Here is a 13,325-nt window from a genome sequence, read left to right as displayed (position 1 = left end):
GCGGGGCGGCGGCGCGGAGACTGGAAGGCCGGGTGGGCTCGGGGGTGGCGGGCCCGCTCTACCTGCCTCTCACCTGCGCCGCTGCCCTTCCCAGCCTGGTGATCCTACCCACCCCCGAGGATCCCCTCCCCCTCCCCGCGGGCAGCCTTGCCATCCACAGCCTGGAGGTGCAGAGCCTGCGCTGCCTGCAGCCCTTCCACACCCAGGACACGCGGGGCCGGCCCTTCCACACGCGGACCCAGGAGAGCCTGGACGTGCTGCTGCGACACCCTTCAGGTAGGTCTGACCGCAGCCTGGAAATTCGCTCCTTTGCCCCTCTGGATCCCAGCGGGCCTGGGGAATCTGACAACCTTCTTGCCCCTTGCGCACAGGCTGGTGGCTGGTGGAGAACAAGGACCAGCAGATGGCCTGGTTTCCAGCTCCCTACCTGGAGGTGTCACCGGGCCAGGGCCAGGAGGGGGGCCCATCCCTGGGGAGCAGCGGTAGGAGCCCAATCCACCTCCCCCATGCCCACCACTACCACAGCACTGTGTGTGGCCAGACTAGGCCAGAGGAAGCACCCGAGCAGGGGGAGGACAGCGGTGTCAGAAGACTGGGAGCCTGTGTTTGGTCACTGTAGCTGGAAGAGCCCTGAATGGGTTTTAGAGCAGTTCCCGGTGCCAGCAGAGATCGAACCCAGAGGAAGATAGAGATCCTGGCCTCTGGAGCCTGGTGGTGACTCCCAAACACCCACCCTCCAGGGCCCCAGTTTTGTGTTTCCTGTGCCTATGAGAGCACCCGCAGGGATGAGCTGTCAGTGCCCGCAGGGGCGTGTGTGCGCGTGCTGGAGACATCGGACCGTGGCTGGTGGCTGTGCAGGTGCGCAGAGGTGGGGCTTTGGCCCGGCCAAGCCTAGCTGGGGACCGGCTGATCCCTAACCAAGCTGTGCTCTCTTTGTAGGTTTGGCAGCCAGGAGGGCCTCCTTCCCGCTGTGCTGCTGAGGCCAGAAGGGCTGGGAGCGCTTCTGGGCGGGCCAGGGTTCCATGGAGGGGAGGACAGGGCAGGCGAGACCCGCCGCTCCCCCAAACCCCCCCAGGCCACAACCCCTCCCCCTACCGTGCCCGCCCGACCCCCACTGAGTGCCATCCAGAGCCGCTGCTGCACCATCACCCGTAGGGCTCTAGAGCGGGACCCAGGGCATCAGGGGCCCCCTTGAAGGTGTGTGGAACACACAGGGAGGGCTGCACAGGCCCTATGGTGCACCGTGCAGCCTGAATGCTGTCCAGGGGATCCAGACCAGGGGATGACTGATGGTGGCTGGGGGAGGTGAGGGTGAGGGAGGGCATGACTTCCCATTTCCTCTGAATAAATTTCTGAATGACTCACACCAAGTCTCACTGTGCTGAGGAGCAGGGCCTGCTGGATCCCCACCAGGCCAGGGAGCAGGGATGGGGCTGGTAGGATTGAGACCAGCAGGCTCCAGTACCCATTCTGACTGGCTAAGGTTGTGGCCAGAGACCTGAAGTAAGACAGCCCAGATAGACACACAGAGCCAAGATAGAAAAATACGCCTTCATGTGTTTCAGGGGGCCATGGGGGCAGCTGGGAGAGTGGGCAGCTTCATGTTCTGCCACAGGAAGTCCAGGAAGGTGGCTGCCTGCAGTGTCCGGCTGAGCCGCTGAAAGTGCCGCTCTGGGAGGACAGAGGGAGGTCAGGGGGGTCCACGCGGCCACCAGGCTGCTCCCCACCCCAGCCTGTGCCCACATACCAGTGTAGGGCAGCAGGGCTTCAAGCGCAGCCCGCACGCCCTCATAGGCCAGCAGCTCCTCGGGGGCCTCATGCCGCAGGAGCACACCCAGCACGGCCTGGGCTTCATGGCAGTGCCGGGAGTTGGTGTTCCATGTGACGCAGAAGCGCAGCAGGGCCTCTGTGGGCAACAAGAATGGTCACCCTGCCTGCCGGGCCACCCTGCCCTGACCGGCCCCTGCCTGCTAGGCCACTCAACCCTGACCAGCCCCTGCCCGCCAGTCTTGGACCTTTCTGGTCTCGCCGCAGTCGGAGCACAGTGGCTTCTAGCTTCTCACAGGCTTTGGGATCCCTCCGGATGGCTGTGGGAGGAAGGAAGACTGAGCCCCAGGGAATGGGCTCAAGGGCTTGAGAGCCACTCCCCACCCTGTCCTGATACTGGGACATGCACTGACCCTGGATAACGGTCAGCACAGTGTGGGGCCGATCCAGGGAGATGGCCAGGCCCAGCGCCCGCAGGAAACGCTTCTCATGGAGCAGGTTGTCCAGTTCTTGCTGCCTGGGGGGGGAGGGGAAGGAGTGGGCACTAATGGACCCTGGCTGGAACTCAGCCCTACTTCCAGCCTCAGTTTCCCAATGTTCTCAAAGTAGGGGTGATGCAGAGCCCCCTGCTCCAGGGGAGGCGATGCTGACCCATACTCACTTGACCACCTGCTCCTCCTGCTTGGCCTGCTTCTGTGCCTGCTCTGCCTCAGTCACATCCTGGGATCAGACTGGGATCAGAAGGGGACGCCGCGCTGCCCCCCCACGCTGCCTTCCACCCCTCCCGACCCACAACCTTCCAGAGGATGACGCGGGAATCGCTGGCACCCGTGAGGGCGCGGTCATCCAGCCGGCTGCAGTGCAGCCCCCAGACCTTGTCCTCATGGGCGTCCAGTGTCCGCACACACTCATTGTTCTTAATGGTCCACAGCTTCACGAGCCCGTCGGAACCGCTGGGTTTGGGATTGGGAGCAGCTCAGCGTCAGGGCCTGCCCCCCACCTCACCACCATCCTGAACCTGCCTCAGCTCACTCACCTGGACAGCAGCTGTGTGCCACGGCTCACAAAGGCCACCTTCAGCACAGAAGCATCATGCCCCTCAAATGTCTGTGGGGTGTGGAGGTGGAAGCTGTGAGATGTTACTGAGCTGGGGCTGGCCTGGGGTGGGGGAACTGCTGTTTACCTTGAGACAGCTGAAGTCCTGCAGTGCCCAGAGCTTGATGGTGCCGTCAGCAGAGGCTGTGGCCAGCACCTGGTCCAGGGGTGAGAACTGGACACACCAGAGGCCTCGCCGGTGGCCTGAGAAGACGCCCAGCAGCTGGCACTTCGGCAGGGCCCAGAGCTTGGCTGTGCGGTCCTGTGAGCCTGTGGCCAGCAGCTTGTTGTTGGGGGCGATGGCCACACTGTTGATATCCTGGTAATGGAAGCAGGTGGCAGCTCAGACCTCTCACCCCAACAAAGTTCAGCCACGCCCCCACCCCAGTGGCTGTGTCACTCACCTTGTCATGGCAGCGCTGGGTGGTCTGGGCCTGCAGGAGGATGGGGCCGCTGTCTAGGGCTGCTCTCTTCGATAGCAGGGCTTCAGGGAGGGGCCACAGCTTCACAGTACAGTCCTGGCTGCCTGTCACTAGGAAGGACTCCTTCAGCCTGTGACACGGCGGGAGAGGACACACTGCTGAGCCCTGGCAAGTCCTGATCGCCAGTGCACCACAGGTCTGGCCTGTTGGGCCACTGTACGGACCAGAAGGACTATCCCAGGATGCAGATCAGCCCATGTCACCCCCAAACATCTCTGGGACCAAGCCCCTCTGTCTGCACTATCCACCGTCAGTGCCACCATAGCCGACAACTCAGCCCCAACCACAGGACCCCAGCCTTACCTTCTCCACCTGGTTCAGCGTCATTCTCTCTGCCCTGATGCCCTTCCTCCTTTTCCCACCTCGCCCCAAGGCCACTTCTGAGAACATCCCCATGCAAGTGGGGCTCCCCTGGCTCCTATTCTGCTCCACATCCCTGGGCCAGAGCCCCAAAGACTGAGGCCAAGGCCACCACCCCCTCCAACTCCCCCCACCTCCTGAGCTGAAGCCCCCATCAGCAGGCCTGGGCCTCCACCACCTCGGACACTTCTAGATCCAGCCCTGACCCGCTACCTAGAGCAGCAGATGGTGCCCACGCTGTGTGTGTGGCCAGAGCCTTGAGCCACGCAAGCCACCTGGCCAGCCTTGTTCATCCTCCAGATGCGGATGCTCTGATCCTGGGGACAGGAAAGGTTGAGGAGAGAGGTTGGGCCATGGTCCTATTGCCTTGGCTTCCCTACCTGGGGGCCCGCACCTCCACACCTCTTGGATGCCTCACCTTGGCACAGCTGGCAAAGAGTCGCCCCTTCTGAAACACATCCAGGGCCAGGACAATGTCTGGGAGAAGTAGGGGGAGTGGTCAGGGGCCAATTATGGCAAGACGAGGTAGGGGTGTCAGCTGGCTCCCCACCTGTGTGGCCGTGGAGGATCTGACAGGCTGATGTCTGCAGCTCAAACACTTTCAGGCATGGGCTGTTGGAGGCCACAATGACATGGGAGTCCTCAGGCCCAAGGAACCGGACATCCAACACCTCCTCACTGTAGCCAGCAAACTGTGGGGGCGGGAGACCCAGCTGGAACCTGCACGAGTGTAGGGCAGGTGCTCCCAGGCCCCAGGCCAAGCAGGGGCAGGTGCTCACCTGTTTCTGCAGCTGCAGAGACCGCGCCTCGTAGAGCAGCAGGTTGTGGTCAGCGGTGATGGCAAGGAGCAGGCCGGCGGCACGGGCCAGGGCACAGTGGGTCAGCTCCTGCCTGGGGCCTGGCGGCCGAGGCTGTGTGTGCACGCACTGCCCTGAAGCTGCCTCCCACACACGCAGCGTGCCTGTGTGGGGACAGGGGCTGCTGGGTCTCACAGGTCCAGGGGCCCACCCCAGCCCTGCTGCCTGCCCATGGGATGGCCCCACAAACCTTGGTCACCAGCTGTCAGGAAGTGCAGGCCTGGGGACTTAACACCCAGCTCAGGCACCAGCTCCTCTGGCAACAGCACAGCAGCCTCCACGCTCTAGGGATGAGCTGGGTCAAAGGCTGCAGCCATGCCCCCTCCCTGCCCAACTCACCAGCCCTGGCCTTCAGGTGCCCCCACCTCAAACACTGGTACAGTCCTCGTGGCCTGGCGGCTCTGAAGGTCCCAGATGATACAGATCTTGTCACGGCCAGAGCTGGGGGGAACCAGCCACCTCAGTCCCAGAGTCTGTCTCAGCCCCCACTTTCTGAGCTTCCCCTTCCTACCAAGGGCTGTGTGGCCTGCCACTGACCTGAGCATGGTGTGGCCATCAGCACCAAATGCCAGAGAGGTGACAGCACTGTAGTGGGCAGTCAACACAGCCAGGCACGACCGTTCCTGCAGTGACCATACACGGATGGCGGCATCCGTGGCTGAGGAGAACAGCAGCAGGTGTGCAGGGTCTGGGTGGAACGCCACCAAACTGCAGGCAGGGGTGCAGGACAGTGAGCTGTGCCCTTAAGCATGATGCTTCTGCCCACCTGCCCTCAGCTGCCTCCACTCACTGCACAACACCAGGTGAGCCCCGAAAGTAGTGTGTCCCATAGTGCCGCACAATGTCCCAGACGCGCACGGACCCATCACAGCCACCTGTGGGAATGGATTTGAGGTGAGGGGTCTTTGCCCAAAGTTCCCACCTGTGCACTCTGGCCTACCAGCCCAGCTGGGGCCCTACCAGTGGCTAGCAGTGTTGAGGTGGGGTCGAAGGCCATGGTGGCAACGGGAGCTGTGTGTATCGCCTTCCACTGGTGGGTGACGCTGCCCTCTCGCCAGGCCCACTGAGCCAGCAACAGTGCCCGGCTGGCAGTCACCAGCACCTGCAGGAAGACACAATTCAGCTGAGGAATAGTGGCAGCCTCACTGCCTCAAGGTACTGGAGGGAGGTACTGGAGCTCACCTCCTGTCCCTGCCCCACGTACCTCATCATCGGGGCTGAGGTCAAAGGCGGTGATGTCCTCTTGGTCCTCCTAGGGGACAGAGCAGGCACAGAGATCACCACATGAAAAGGCTACCCTCCCCACTAGCCCCTTCCCACCTGCCCAGCCAGCCCTCACCTGCTCCAGGCTCTGTAGCACGGTCCCCGAGACCACCTCCAGGACATTGACTCTGGTACCACAGATGCAGAAGAGGTGCTGGCCAGTTTGGTCCAGCTGGGGACAAAAGGGTCTCAGCCAAGGCAATACTCAGCATCTCCGACACAGTCCCTACCTGCCCCACAACCCTGCCCCTCCCCAGGCTGGTACCTGTGCTTTCCCGCCCTTGTAAAAAGGCTCAATCTTGCGCTCGACAGCATAGCTGGAAAGAGGACAGGGGAGTGAGTAATGCCCACCCCTTAGTGCCTGGCCCTGTGTTGGATGCTCTCCCAGAAGTCAACCCAATAGGCCCTGGCCCTTGAAGAGTCCTGGGCGGCAACAGGGACCTAAGAGGAAAACTAGCAGCACTGTGTTGCTACCCCATGTTACAGAGAAGTTGAGACCCAGAGGTGGTCCACGTGGGGTCCCGCAGCAGTAAGAGGTGGGCCTGCATTAGGCAAAGGTAGCCCAACAGCCCAATCTTCTGAGAGAGTCCCCAGTGTAGACCAGGTCAGGTCTTGGGGAGCTCCGAAGGTGGATGACTGTGGGAGCCAGGCCTAGATAACTGAGCCAAGAGCAACATGTTCCCCAGCCTCTTGATCCCTAAGGTCCAACACACCTCTTCTCTGCCCTGGATCTCTCCTCCATCCCCAGCTCCGCCTGGATCCCACATCCCAAGCAGCTGTCATTTCTGTGACTTCACTCATGCTGTCCTCCTGCTCCAGACTCTTCACTGGGCCCCCTACCTGCTCTCTCCACCTTTCTGCCAGAGTTGCCTTTTAGAACATAACTGATTATGTTATCATCCTGCTTAAAACTCTTCCCTTTCCTTACACGCCCTCAAGACCTTATCCAGAAGGATTTCTGCCCCCCTTTCCTGTGTTTCCTTTCCCTCTCACAGCCCACACCACAGCCCCACTGCACCTGGCCCAGCCACAGTGACAGATTTCCTATCTTCTGCTTGTTCCCTGTGTAAGAGGTGGGCCTCTCTTCCCAGATTTCAATGCCTGGCTAACTCCACTCTGGGAAGCCTGACTGCCACGATGACTGGAGCTCCCCATCCCACACCCAGATGACCTTCCAACAGCGGTGCAGTCAGCACCAGGGCTTCCTTTTGCTAGGGCTTGTCACAACCGAAGCCTCTCAGCCACTAACGGGGATGATTTATTCCATAGGACTGCGCTCTGCAGGTGGAGCTGAGTCTGTTCCTACACGGACCCTATGCACTTAGCTGTTCAGCAAAGGTTTGGGGATTGTGCGAGCAAAGGATTCAGGGCATCCTGGGCCACTGCGGACCCACCCATCTCCCGACTCTTCCTTATTCCTGCTCCCTGCAGAAGAGGGACAACGGGTGAAAGCGCCCTAGGCCGCCTACCCAGGGGTGGTTCTTCACCTCCCGCCACATTCCAGGACCAGCCCCAACTTGGACTCAATCCGCCCCTTCCCCCGCCTCAAAGATTTCTCGTTCCCCCAAAACCATCTTGCTGCGCCCGGCCGGACTCCAGTCGCCACCAGCCCCTGTCGCAGCCTCCACGACCCCGCGGGCCAGTCCGTACACAGCTCTCAGCCCCTCCCCAGACCTGAATGGGCGCCCTCTCCAGGGCCCGCCCTCCTCCGCGCGCCGCGGGGGCCTCCGCTGCCCAGCTGCGAGCCCCGCAGCCCCAGCGCCCCAGGCTCACTTGGCCTTGAAGCAGCCCACTCCGGGGGCAGTCTCCGCCATGTCGTGCCGCTGCCGCCGCCGCGTGAGGGAGACCGGCGCGCGGCGATGACGTCACGAGCCACCACTGCTGTGACGTCACCAGCGCAACGCACTCGACGCCATCTTTGCTATGGGCAAAGGCCGCTGACCGGAAGGCGGAAGCTGGCGGGGGCGTTCCCGGCCTCGATGGCGGACTGTGGAACTTCGCAGGTGCAGCACGGGCGAGTTGGCGTAAACTGGGTACGGGTCGGTGTTGCCCTCGGTCTGGCCTTTTAATGGAAAATTAAAACGTCATTCATTCGTGGGAAGTGTTTACTCGTGCCCCTTCCGCGTTCTGGATTCGGCAACCGCGGTCGAATAAGTCTATGATAAGTAGTAATTCAGTCTATTATAAATAATTCAGATAAATGAAACTATTCAGATAACTTCATAGTCGTTCAAATATTTATTGAGTACCTTCTGTGTGCAAAGCACCCTTCTAGGCAGATGGGAGACATTAGGGAAGGAAAAAACCTCTGCCCCCGGGTAATTCATATTCTAGTGGGCTGAGGGTGTGGATGAGGAAGGGGACGGGGGTGGGGGGTATTATTACAATAAGTGGTTGCTGCTGTGGAAATAACCAGCAAATGATGTAGCGAGGGTAGTTTTCAGTGGGGCGGTGGAGGAGGCTTCATTGAGAAGGGGACGCCTGCAGTGACGTTGAAGCTCGTGGAGCAGGGCTTCAGGCCGAGGGGCTGGGGGTGCCTGGCGCTTAGGACGAGCAACAGAAGCCGGCGTGACTGCAGGCAGTGGGTGAAGAGAATATAGGCGCAAGAGGGCAGAGGTCAGGAGGGCTCCTCGTAAGCCATTGTGAGGAGTTGGCTTTTACTCTGAGTTCAAAGTTCTGAGCCGTTTGTGCTGCTGGTTATGAAACTGGTAAAACACACTGAGAGGAAGTAATGGGAGAGTGGACAGGGAGAGGATGGTTGGGGAAAACCTCTAACAGGAGGAGAGACGTTTGAGTGAAAAGGAGAAAGCAGGCAAATGGAAGAGCTTTCCAGGCAGGGGGAAGAGAAGAGCAAAGACCCAGTGATGGGAAAGAACTCAAGAGTCCGAGGAAGAGAGGCTTTCAAAGTGTCCCTGGCTGGAGAAGGGAGTACCTGGATGGGTCACAAGGGGAGGCGGCGGCAAATGTGGCAGAGTAAGACCAGCAGGCACAGAGGTGGCGAGGCGGGCCAGGCCTGGGCTCCGCGTTTATTCTCTATTTACAAGGCACTGTGGCCCTGGGCCCCCGACTCCTCAGCCCCAATATTGCCTTCGGGGGTGGCCTCGGCCTCCTCCTGCGGGGCGCCCAGGAGCAAGGCATCGTCCTCCTCCAGGAAGTTGCCGAGCTGGGCCAGCTGCCCGCGGATGAGGTTGGTGGCGCGGTGCACCTGGCGCACATGTCGCAGCACGCAAAGCAACAGGGGCCGGCTGCGCTGCTGGCGCTCGCTCCAGGCGTCGCGCAGCTCGCGGTAGCAGTTGTGCTGCACACGCTCTACAGGGCCCAGGGTGGCACCACAGCCCAGGGGACAACGCTGCTGGGCACCTTGCTGGCACTGTCGCTGGTGCTCGGCCAGGGTCCCACGCAGCACCCGTGCAGTGCAGCCCTCGTTGGGGCAGGCCATTAGCTCAAATGGGCATGAGTCCTGGTGCCCCTTGCGATGGGCTAGAGGGCAGGTCACCAAGCAGCCAGCCTCTGCGTTCTTGCACTAAGGGTGGGAGGAGAGCACCGTATGAGCCAAACCAGGTCAGGTATTGCCAGCCGGCCGCCCTATGGAATCCCCCATCTGTAACATTCCACTGACCAGAAACCAATAGACCGGGAGCTTCCCAAGCTCTTCTGACTGCAATGAGGTGAAGGGGAGAGAATAATTGGGCAAATGCTTAGAGGTGGGAAGAATCTAGATGTCCCAGAGGAGGGGGTTGGGCCCGAGTCTTGGAGAACAGAGAGGTACATGGTTGGGCTGGTCTAGTGAGTGGTATGTACTAGTATGCCAGGCTTTTTTTTTTTTTTAACCTCAGTTGCCCCTTGAGGGAAAACCAGGCACTTCGTCCTCTAAAAATCCTCTGTAATCCCCATTTTACAGCTTGAGGCCCCAGGGCCTCACATTAGGTAACTTGCCCAAAATCATACAGCAGATGAGTGGTACAACCATGATTCAAAACTCAGCCAGGTCTGATGGCCCGGAGGCTGCACTTGGTTCTGTTTGAAGATGACGTTCTCCTTTCCCTCTCTCTTGGCTGTCCCACCCCCCACAAGTGCGACAAGGTGGGTGGGAGTGGTGCTGAGCTACCTTGACTTCTAGGCGGCCAATGGTTCTCTGGAGTTTATTCACATGGACCATCTTCCTCCTCCTCACCTCTACCCTGCAGCACGGACAGGTCTTTTGTCTAGGGGGCATGGGTAGGCATGAGTGTTGGGAGTGGGAAGGGGGCACGTGCAGGCACCATTCCTCCCCTGGCCAAGCCTTCACTGGGGCTGGCAGGGTAGCTCAGTTGTTTAGAGTGTGGTGTTGATAACACCAAAGTCAAGGGCCTGGATCCTCTCTCCAGCTGGAGGAGGTGTGAGGGGGAGCTCTCAGCTCGAAGGCTGGGGTCCAGGGCTGCAGACCACAGATTGAGGGGTCCCACACATTTTAGTGTCCCTGGAAATTTAGCGGCTGCATTTTATAGCCATTGTGACCCAGTACTTGGCAGACTTTCCCCTCTGTTCTGGGCCACAGGAATGGCTTTTAGCCTCACCCCTGTCCTCCCGGCCCCTTGGGTACCCAGTGGCACCTGGCTAGCCACCGGAGGATGCACTTTTTGCAGAAGATGTGGCTGCATGGCAACCTTACTGGCCTCTTGAGAACCCCGTGGCAGACGGAGCACAGGAAGTTGCAGTCAGGAGGGCTGGTGAAGAGGTTGAGATCATACCCGCCAGTCTGCAAAGGCCAGGCCAGCATCAGCGCCTGGCTGGGACAAGGCTCTGGCCCCCCCACTCCATGTACCCAGTGAGAGAACCCACCCAGCAAGCTTTAGGTAGAGGTGAGCCACATGAGAGCCACAAGTAGAGAGCCTGGGTCAGCACCCACTTTGAGGGGGCAGCTATGGGGGTCCAAGATCCTCCCCACAAGACTACCAGTCCCTGGCTGGAGAAGCTGGCCTTGGCTGAGTTAAGACTTTACTAGAGCCTTCTGAAAAGTTTTCGTTTCATATGGGGGCCCATAACACTGTCCACCCTTTCTCAGAGTGAGGAATAAGGCCCATTCCTGAACAGCTGGACACATTTTCAGAGTTGGGTACAAATCTTAGGGGTACAGGTAAGAAGGCTTGGGCTTACCATGATCTGTGTCTGGATGGCAGCTCCACTGACCCCCAGTGCTCAGGAGCCTCCATTTCACAGTGGCAGTGGGCCGACATCACAGTGGCATTGTCTAGCTCAGGCCAATCACTGCCCTGGTCCAGGGCCTACTGGGACCTGCACTGCCTAGCCCTTGCACCCCTCTCAAGGATCACAGGCAAAGGGTAGGGCAGGCTGGACCCAGGACAGGTCCATAGAACCTGCTGCCTTGAGGGTGGCTGACAACTGATCCCCAAGCAGTACTCGGCCAGGAACCAAGCTTCTGGGGGCTGTTTCCCCAAGACCAAGGCTTCAGCAGGATCACAGGGTGTTGCCCTATTCCTCAACTAGTGCTGCTCAGGTGACCAGATCTCCAAGAGCTTAAGGGTTTAGACACTGACTCATAAGGGCTCTTCACTTAGGATCCAAGACTATGGGTGCTAACTCCAGGGCACAGAACAGGGCAGTGAGGACTAAATTTCTCTGCAACCCCACAGCAGGGGGCCCAGCCTCCCAGAACAAGTGTCTGATTTTTTTTTTTTTTCTTTCTCTTTTAAAGATGACGGGTAAGGGGATCTTAACCCTTGATTTGGTGTTGTCAGCACCACACTCTCTCAAGTGAGCCACGGGCTGGCCCTAGATATCTGATTTTCTGGGCAGAACTGTGAGAATTGGCATGGGGAGATCAACTCCAACCTGTGCAAACATGTTCCCACTGGTTCAGCGCCACTGGAGTGCTGAGCTCAACTAGGCTAGTTGGTCAAATCCTAATGAACCTATCTCTGTCCTGAGAGCAATAGGGAGCTTCTAAAGGCCTTTGAGCTGTGAAGTCTACACTCCCATCCTTGCTAGTGGTTTGCTGGCCCCACCTCGCTTTTCTTAGCCTAGGGTATTTTACTTGCAAATGTGGAAGTAATGTCTGGGGCATGGACAGGCAAGTCAGGGTTCCCCGCCTGGCTATGCTACTTAAGGGGTGTGGGACCTTAGGAGTCATCTGCCAACCTCCCAACTTCTACGTAGCCTTGTGGAGTGTCCAAAGTGGAGTTTGGCTGGCCTGGTAAGAGGAGGCATCCCTCTAGGGTTCTCCCTGCCACAGCAGGAACAAATCCATTTTCCAGGCCGATAGCCGGGTAGTGTAAGACTACACCAATAGTGTAAGTCCTACTGGCCCAGACGGCACATCTCAGAGACCAAGAGACAGAGATCGATGCAATCAAGCAAGAGGTGTTTATTCCAGCATGCTGGGGTCGCTCCCTTATCAGGACAGAAGCGGCCTCGAGCTCTTAATGCAAGCACTTTTTATACAGTTTAGTAGGCAGACTTTGACAACAGGATGAGTTGTATACAGCTTATTGGTCACCTGAGGTGACTTTTAAATTCATTGGTGGCTTTCAGTGGGGTGGTATACAGACAAGGAACTGGGGAATTGCCCAACAGCCCACCCCTTGTGTGGTTAGGCCCTTCCTGGAACTGGGTGAACTTTGGGCGGTTTGGGAAGTCCTTCATCTGCCCTTACCAGAAAGTCCCACCCGCAGGGGCTTGTAAAACCTTGCGCAAGCTAATTACAGAAGCAGAAAAGCCAGTCAGTTGGGGCCGGCCGTAGCTCACTCGGTAGTGTGTGGTGCTGATAACACCAAGGCCACGGGTTCGGATCCTATATAGGGATGGCCGGTTGGCTCACTGGCTGAGCGTGGTGCTGACAACACCAAGCCAAGGGTTGAGATCCCCTTACCGGTCATCTTTAAAAAAAAAAAAAAAGCTAGTCAGTTAATTTTTAAGGGTGGGGGAAGGGGTTCAGGTCCGTTCAGGTCAACAGCAGGACCCCAAGAACATCCACAAGCGGAGAACTGGGCAATTAGCTTTCTTTGGGAGACCGGACAACCGAAGCCCCTCCCGCGCGGTCCTGGCGGCATCGGCCTCAGGCACCGGGCGAGCGGGTGTCCTGCGAGGAGAAGACAAGGTTAGAGGTCGGAGGCCAGACTACGCGAACGGCCGCATCGGGGCCGCGGCGCCTGTCGGGACCTGGGTTTCGCCCCCTACACCGTGCAGTGGGCGGCGAGCGGAGGTCCCTGTGGCTCTGGGCGCCGAATCTCACCCCCGGCCACGGCCAGAGCCGGGGGTGATTTTCAAACAACGCCGGTCTGCCCGACCACCACCGGGACGCAGCAGCGGCCCAGCCGGCCAACCTACCTCAGTGGAAAGGCGGGTGCCGGGAACCCGGAGGCCCGAGAGGACCGCGGCGCGGCGGCGCGGGCGTTTATAGCGGCTCTTCCGGTCACGCAGATTCCGGGGCCGCGTCTCGGCCGGACGCGCAGGCGCACGCAGAGCGGTGGGGCGGCGGGGCGCCGCGGAGCCAATCACAGGC

At 59.6% G+C, this 13,325-nt stretch overlaps 3 protein-coding genes and 1 long non-coding RNA gene across 4 annotated transcripts in view; 1 reads left to right on the top strand and 3 right to left on the bottom strand.

Annotated features, from left to right (window-relative positions):
• The window catches only part of NOXO1 (NADPH oxidase organizer 1), a 3,042-nt gene extending 1,676 nt beyond the window's left edge, over positions 1–1,366 (top strand). The window contains exons 4-7 of the mRNA XM_008581976.1: positions 28–276; positions 372–482; positions 741–858; positions 940–1,366. Coding sequence (XP_008580198.1) covers positions 28–276; positions 372–482; positions 741–858; positions 940–1,195 — 734 coding nt within the window. The 3' untranslated portion in view covers positions 1,196–1,366. The remainder of the gene's footprint in view (positions 1–27; positions 277–371; positions 483–740; positions 859–939) is intronic.
• Positions 1,367–1,532: 166 nt separating this feature from the next.
• TBL3 (transducin (beta)-like 3) lies at positions 1,533–7,650 on the bottom strand. The gene is made up of 22 exons (XM_008581654.1): positions 7,598–7,650; positions 6,090–6,141; positions 5,901–5,996; positions 5,766–5,813; positions 5,522–5,663; positions 5,352–5,436; positions 5,099–5,269; positions 4,927–5,002; positions 4,752–4,845; positions 4,484–4,665; positions 4,255–4,396; positions 4,123–4,181; positions 3,918–4,021; positions 3,267–3,414; positions 2,951–3,181; positions 2,804–2,874; positions 2,564–2,720; positions 2,429–2,487; positions 2,181–2,284; positions 2,016–2,087; positions 1,748–1,906; positions 1,533–1,671 (listed from the first exon to the last, which is right to left on the bottom strand). Exons 1-22 carry the CDS (start codon positions 7,636–7,638, stop codon positions 1,562–1,564), a joined length of 2,403 nt encoding a protein of 800 aa, XP_008579876.1. The 5' UTR covers positions 7,639–7,650; the 3' UTR covers positions 1,533–1,561.
• A 924-nt stretch (positions 7,651–8,574) lies between these two features.
• On the bottom strand, positions 8,575–10,583 carry RNF151 (ring finger protein 151). Its single transcript, XM_008581972.1, has 3 exons — positions 10,417–10,583; positions 9,933–10,029; positions 8,575–9,347 (listed from the first exon to the last, which is right to left on the bottom strand). Exons 1-3 carry the CDS (start codon positions 10,581–10,583, stop codon positions 8,862–8,864), a joined length of 750 nt encoding a protein of 249 aa, XP_008580194.1. The 3' UTR covers positions 8,575–8,861.
• A 2,123-nt stretch (positions 10,584–12,706) lies between these two features.
• LOC103597781 lies at positions 12,707–13,236 on the bottom strand. The gene is made up of 2 exons (XR_551132.1): positions 13,151–13,236; positions 12,707–12,902 (listed from the first exon to the last, which is right to left on the bottom strand). It is a non-coding gene; the product is annotated as an uncharacterized LOC103597781 (long non-coding RNA).
• Between the last annotated feature and the right edge of the window lie 89 nt (positions 13,237–13,325).

The sequence above is a fragment of the Galeopterus variegatus genome, unplaced genomic scaffold (assembly GCF_000696425.1).
Source record: "Galeopterus variegatus unplaced genomic scaffold, G_variegatus-3.0.2 Scaffold92, whole genome shotgun sequence".
Taxonomy (NCBI): domain Eukaryota; kingdom Metazoa; phylum Chordata; class Mammalia; order Dermoptera; family Cynocephalidae; genus Galeopterus; species Galeopterus variegatus.
The sequence above is the reverse complement of the archived record's forward strand: the minus strand, read 5'-3'. Positions and strand labels throughout refer to the sequence as shown.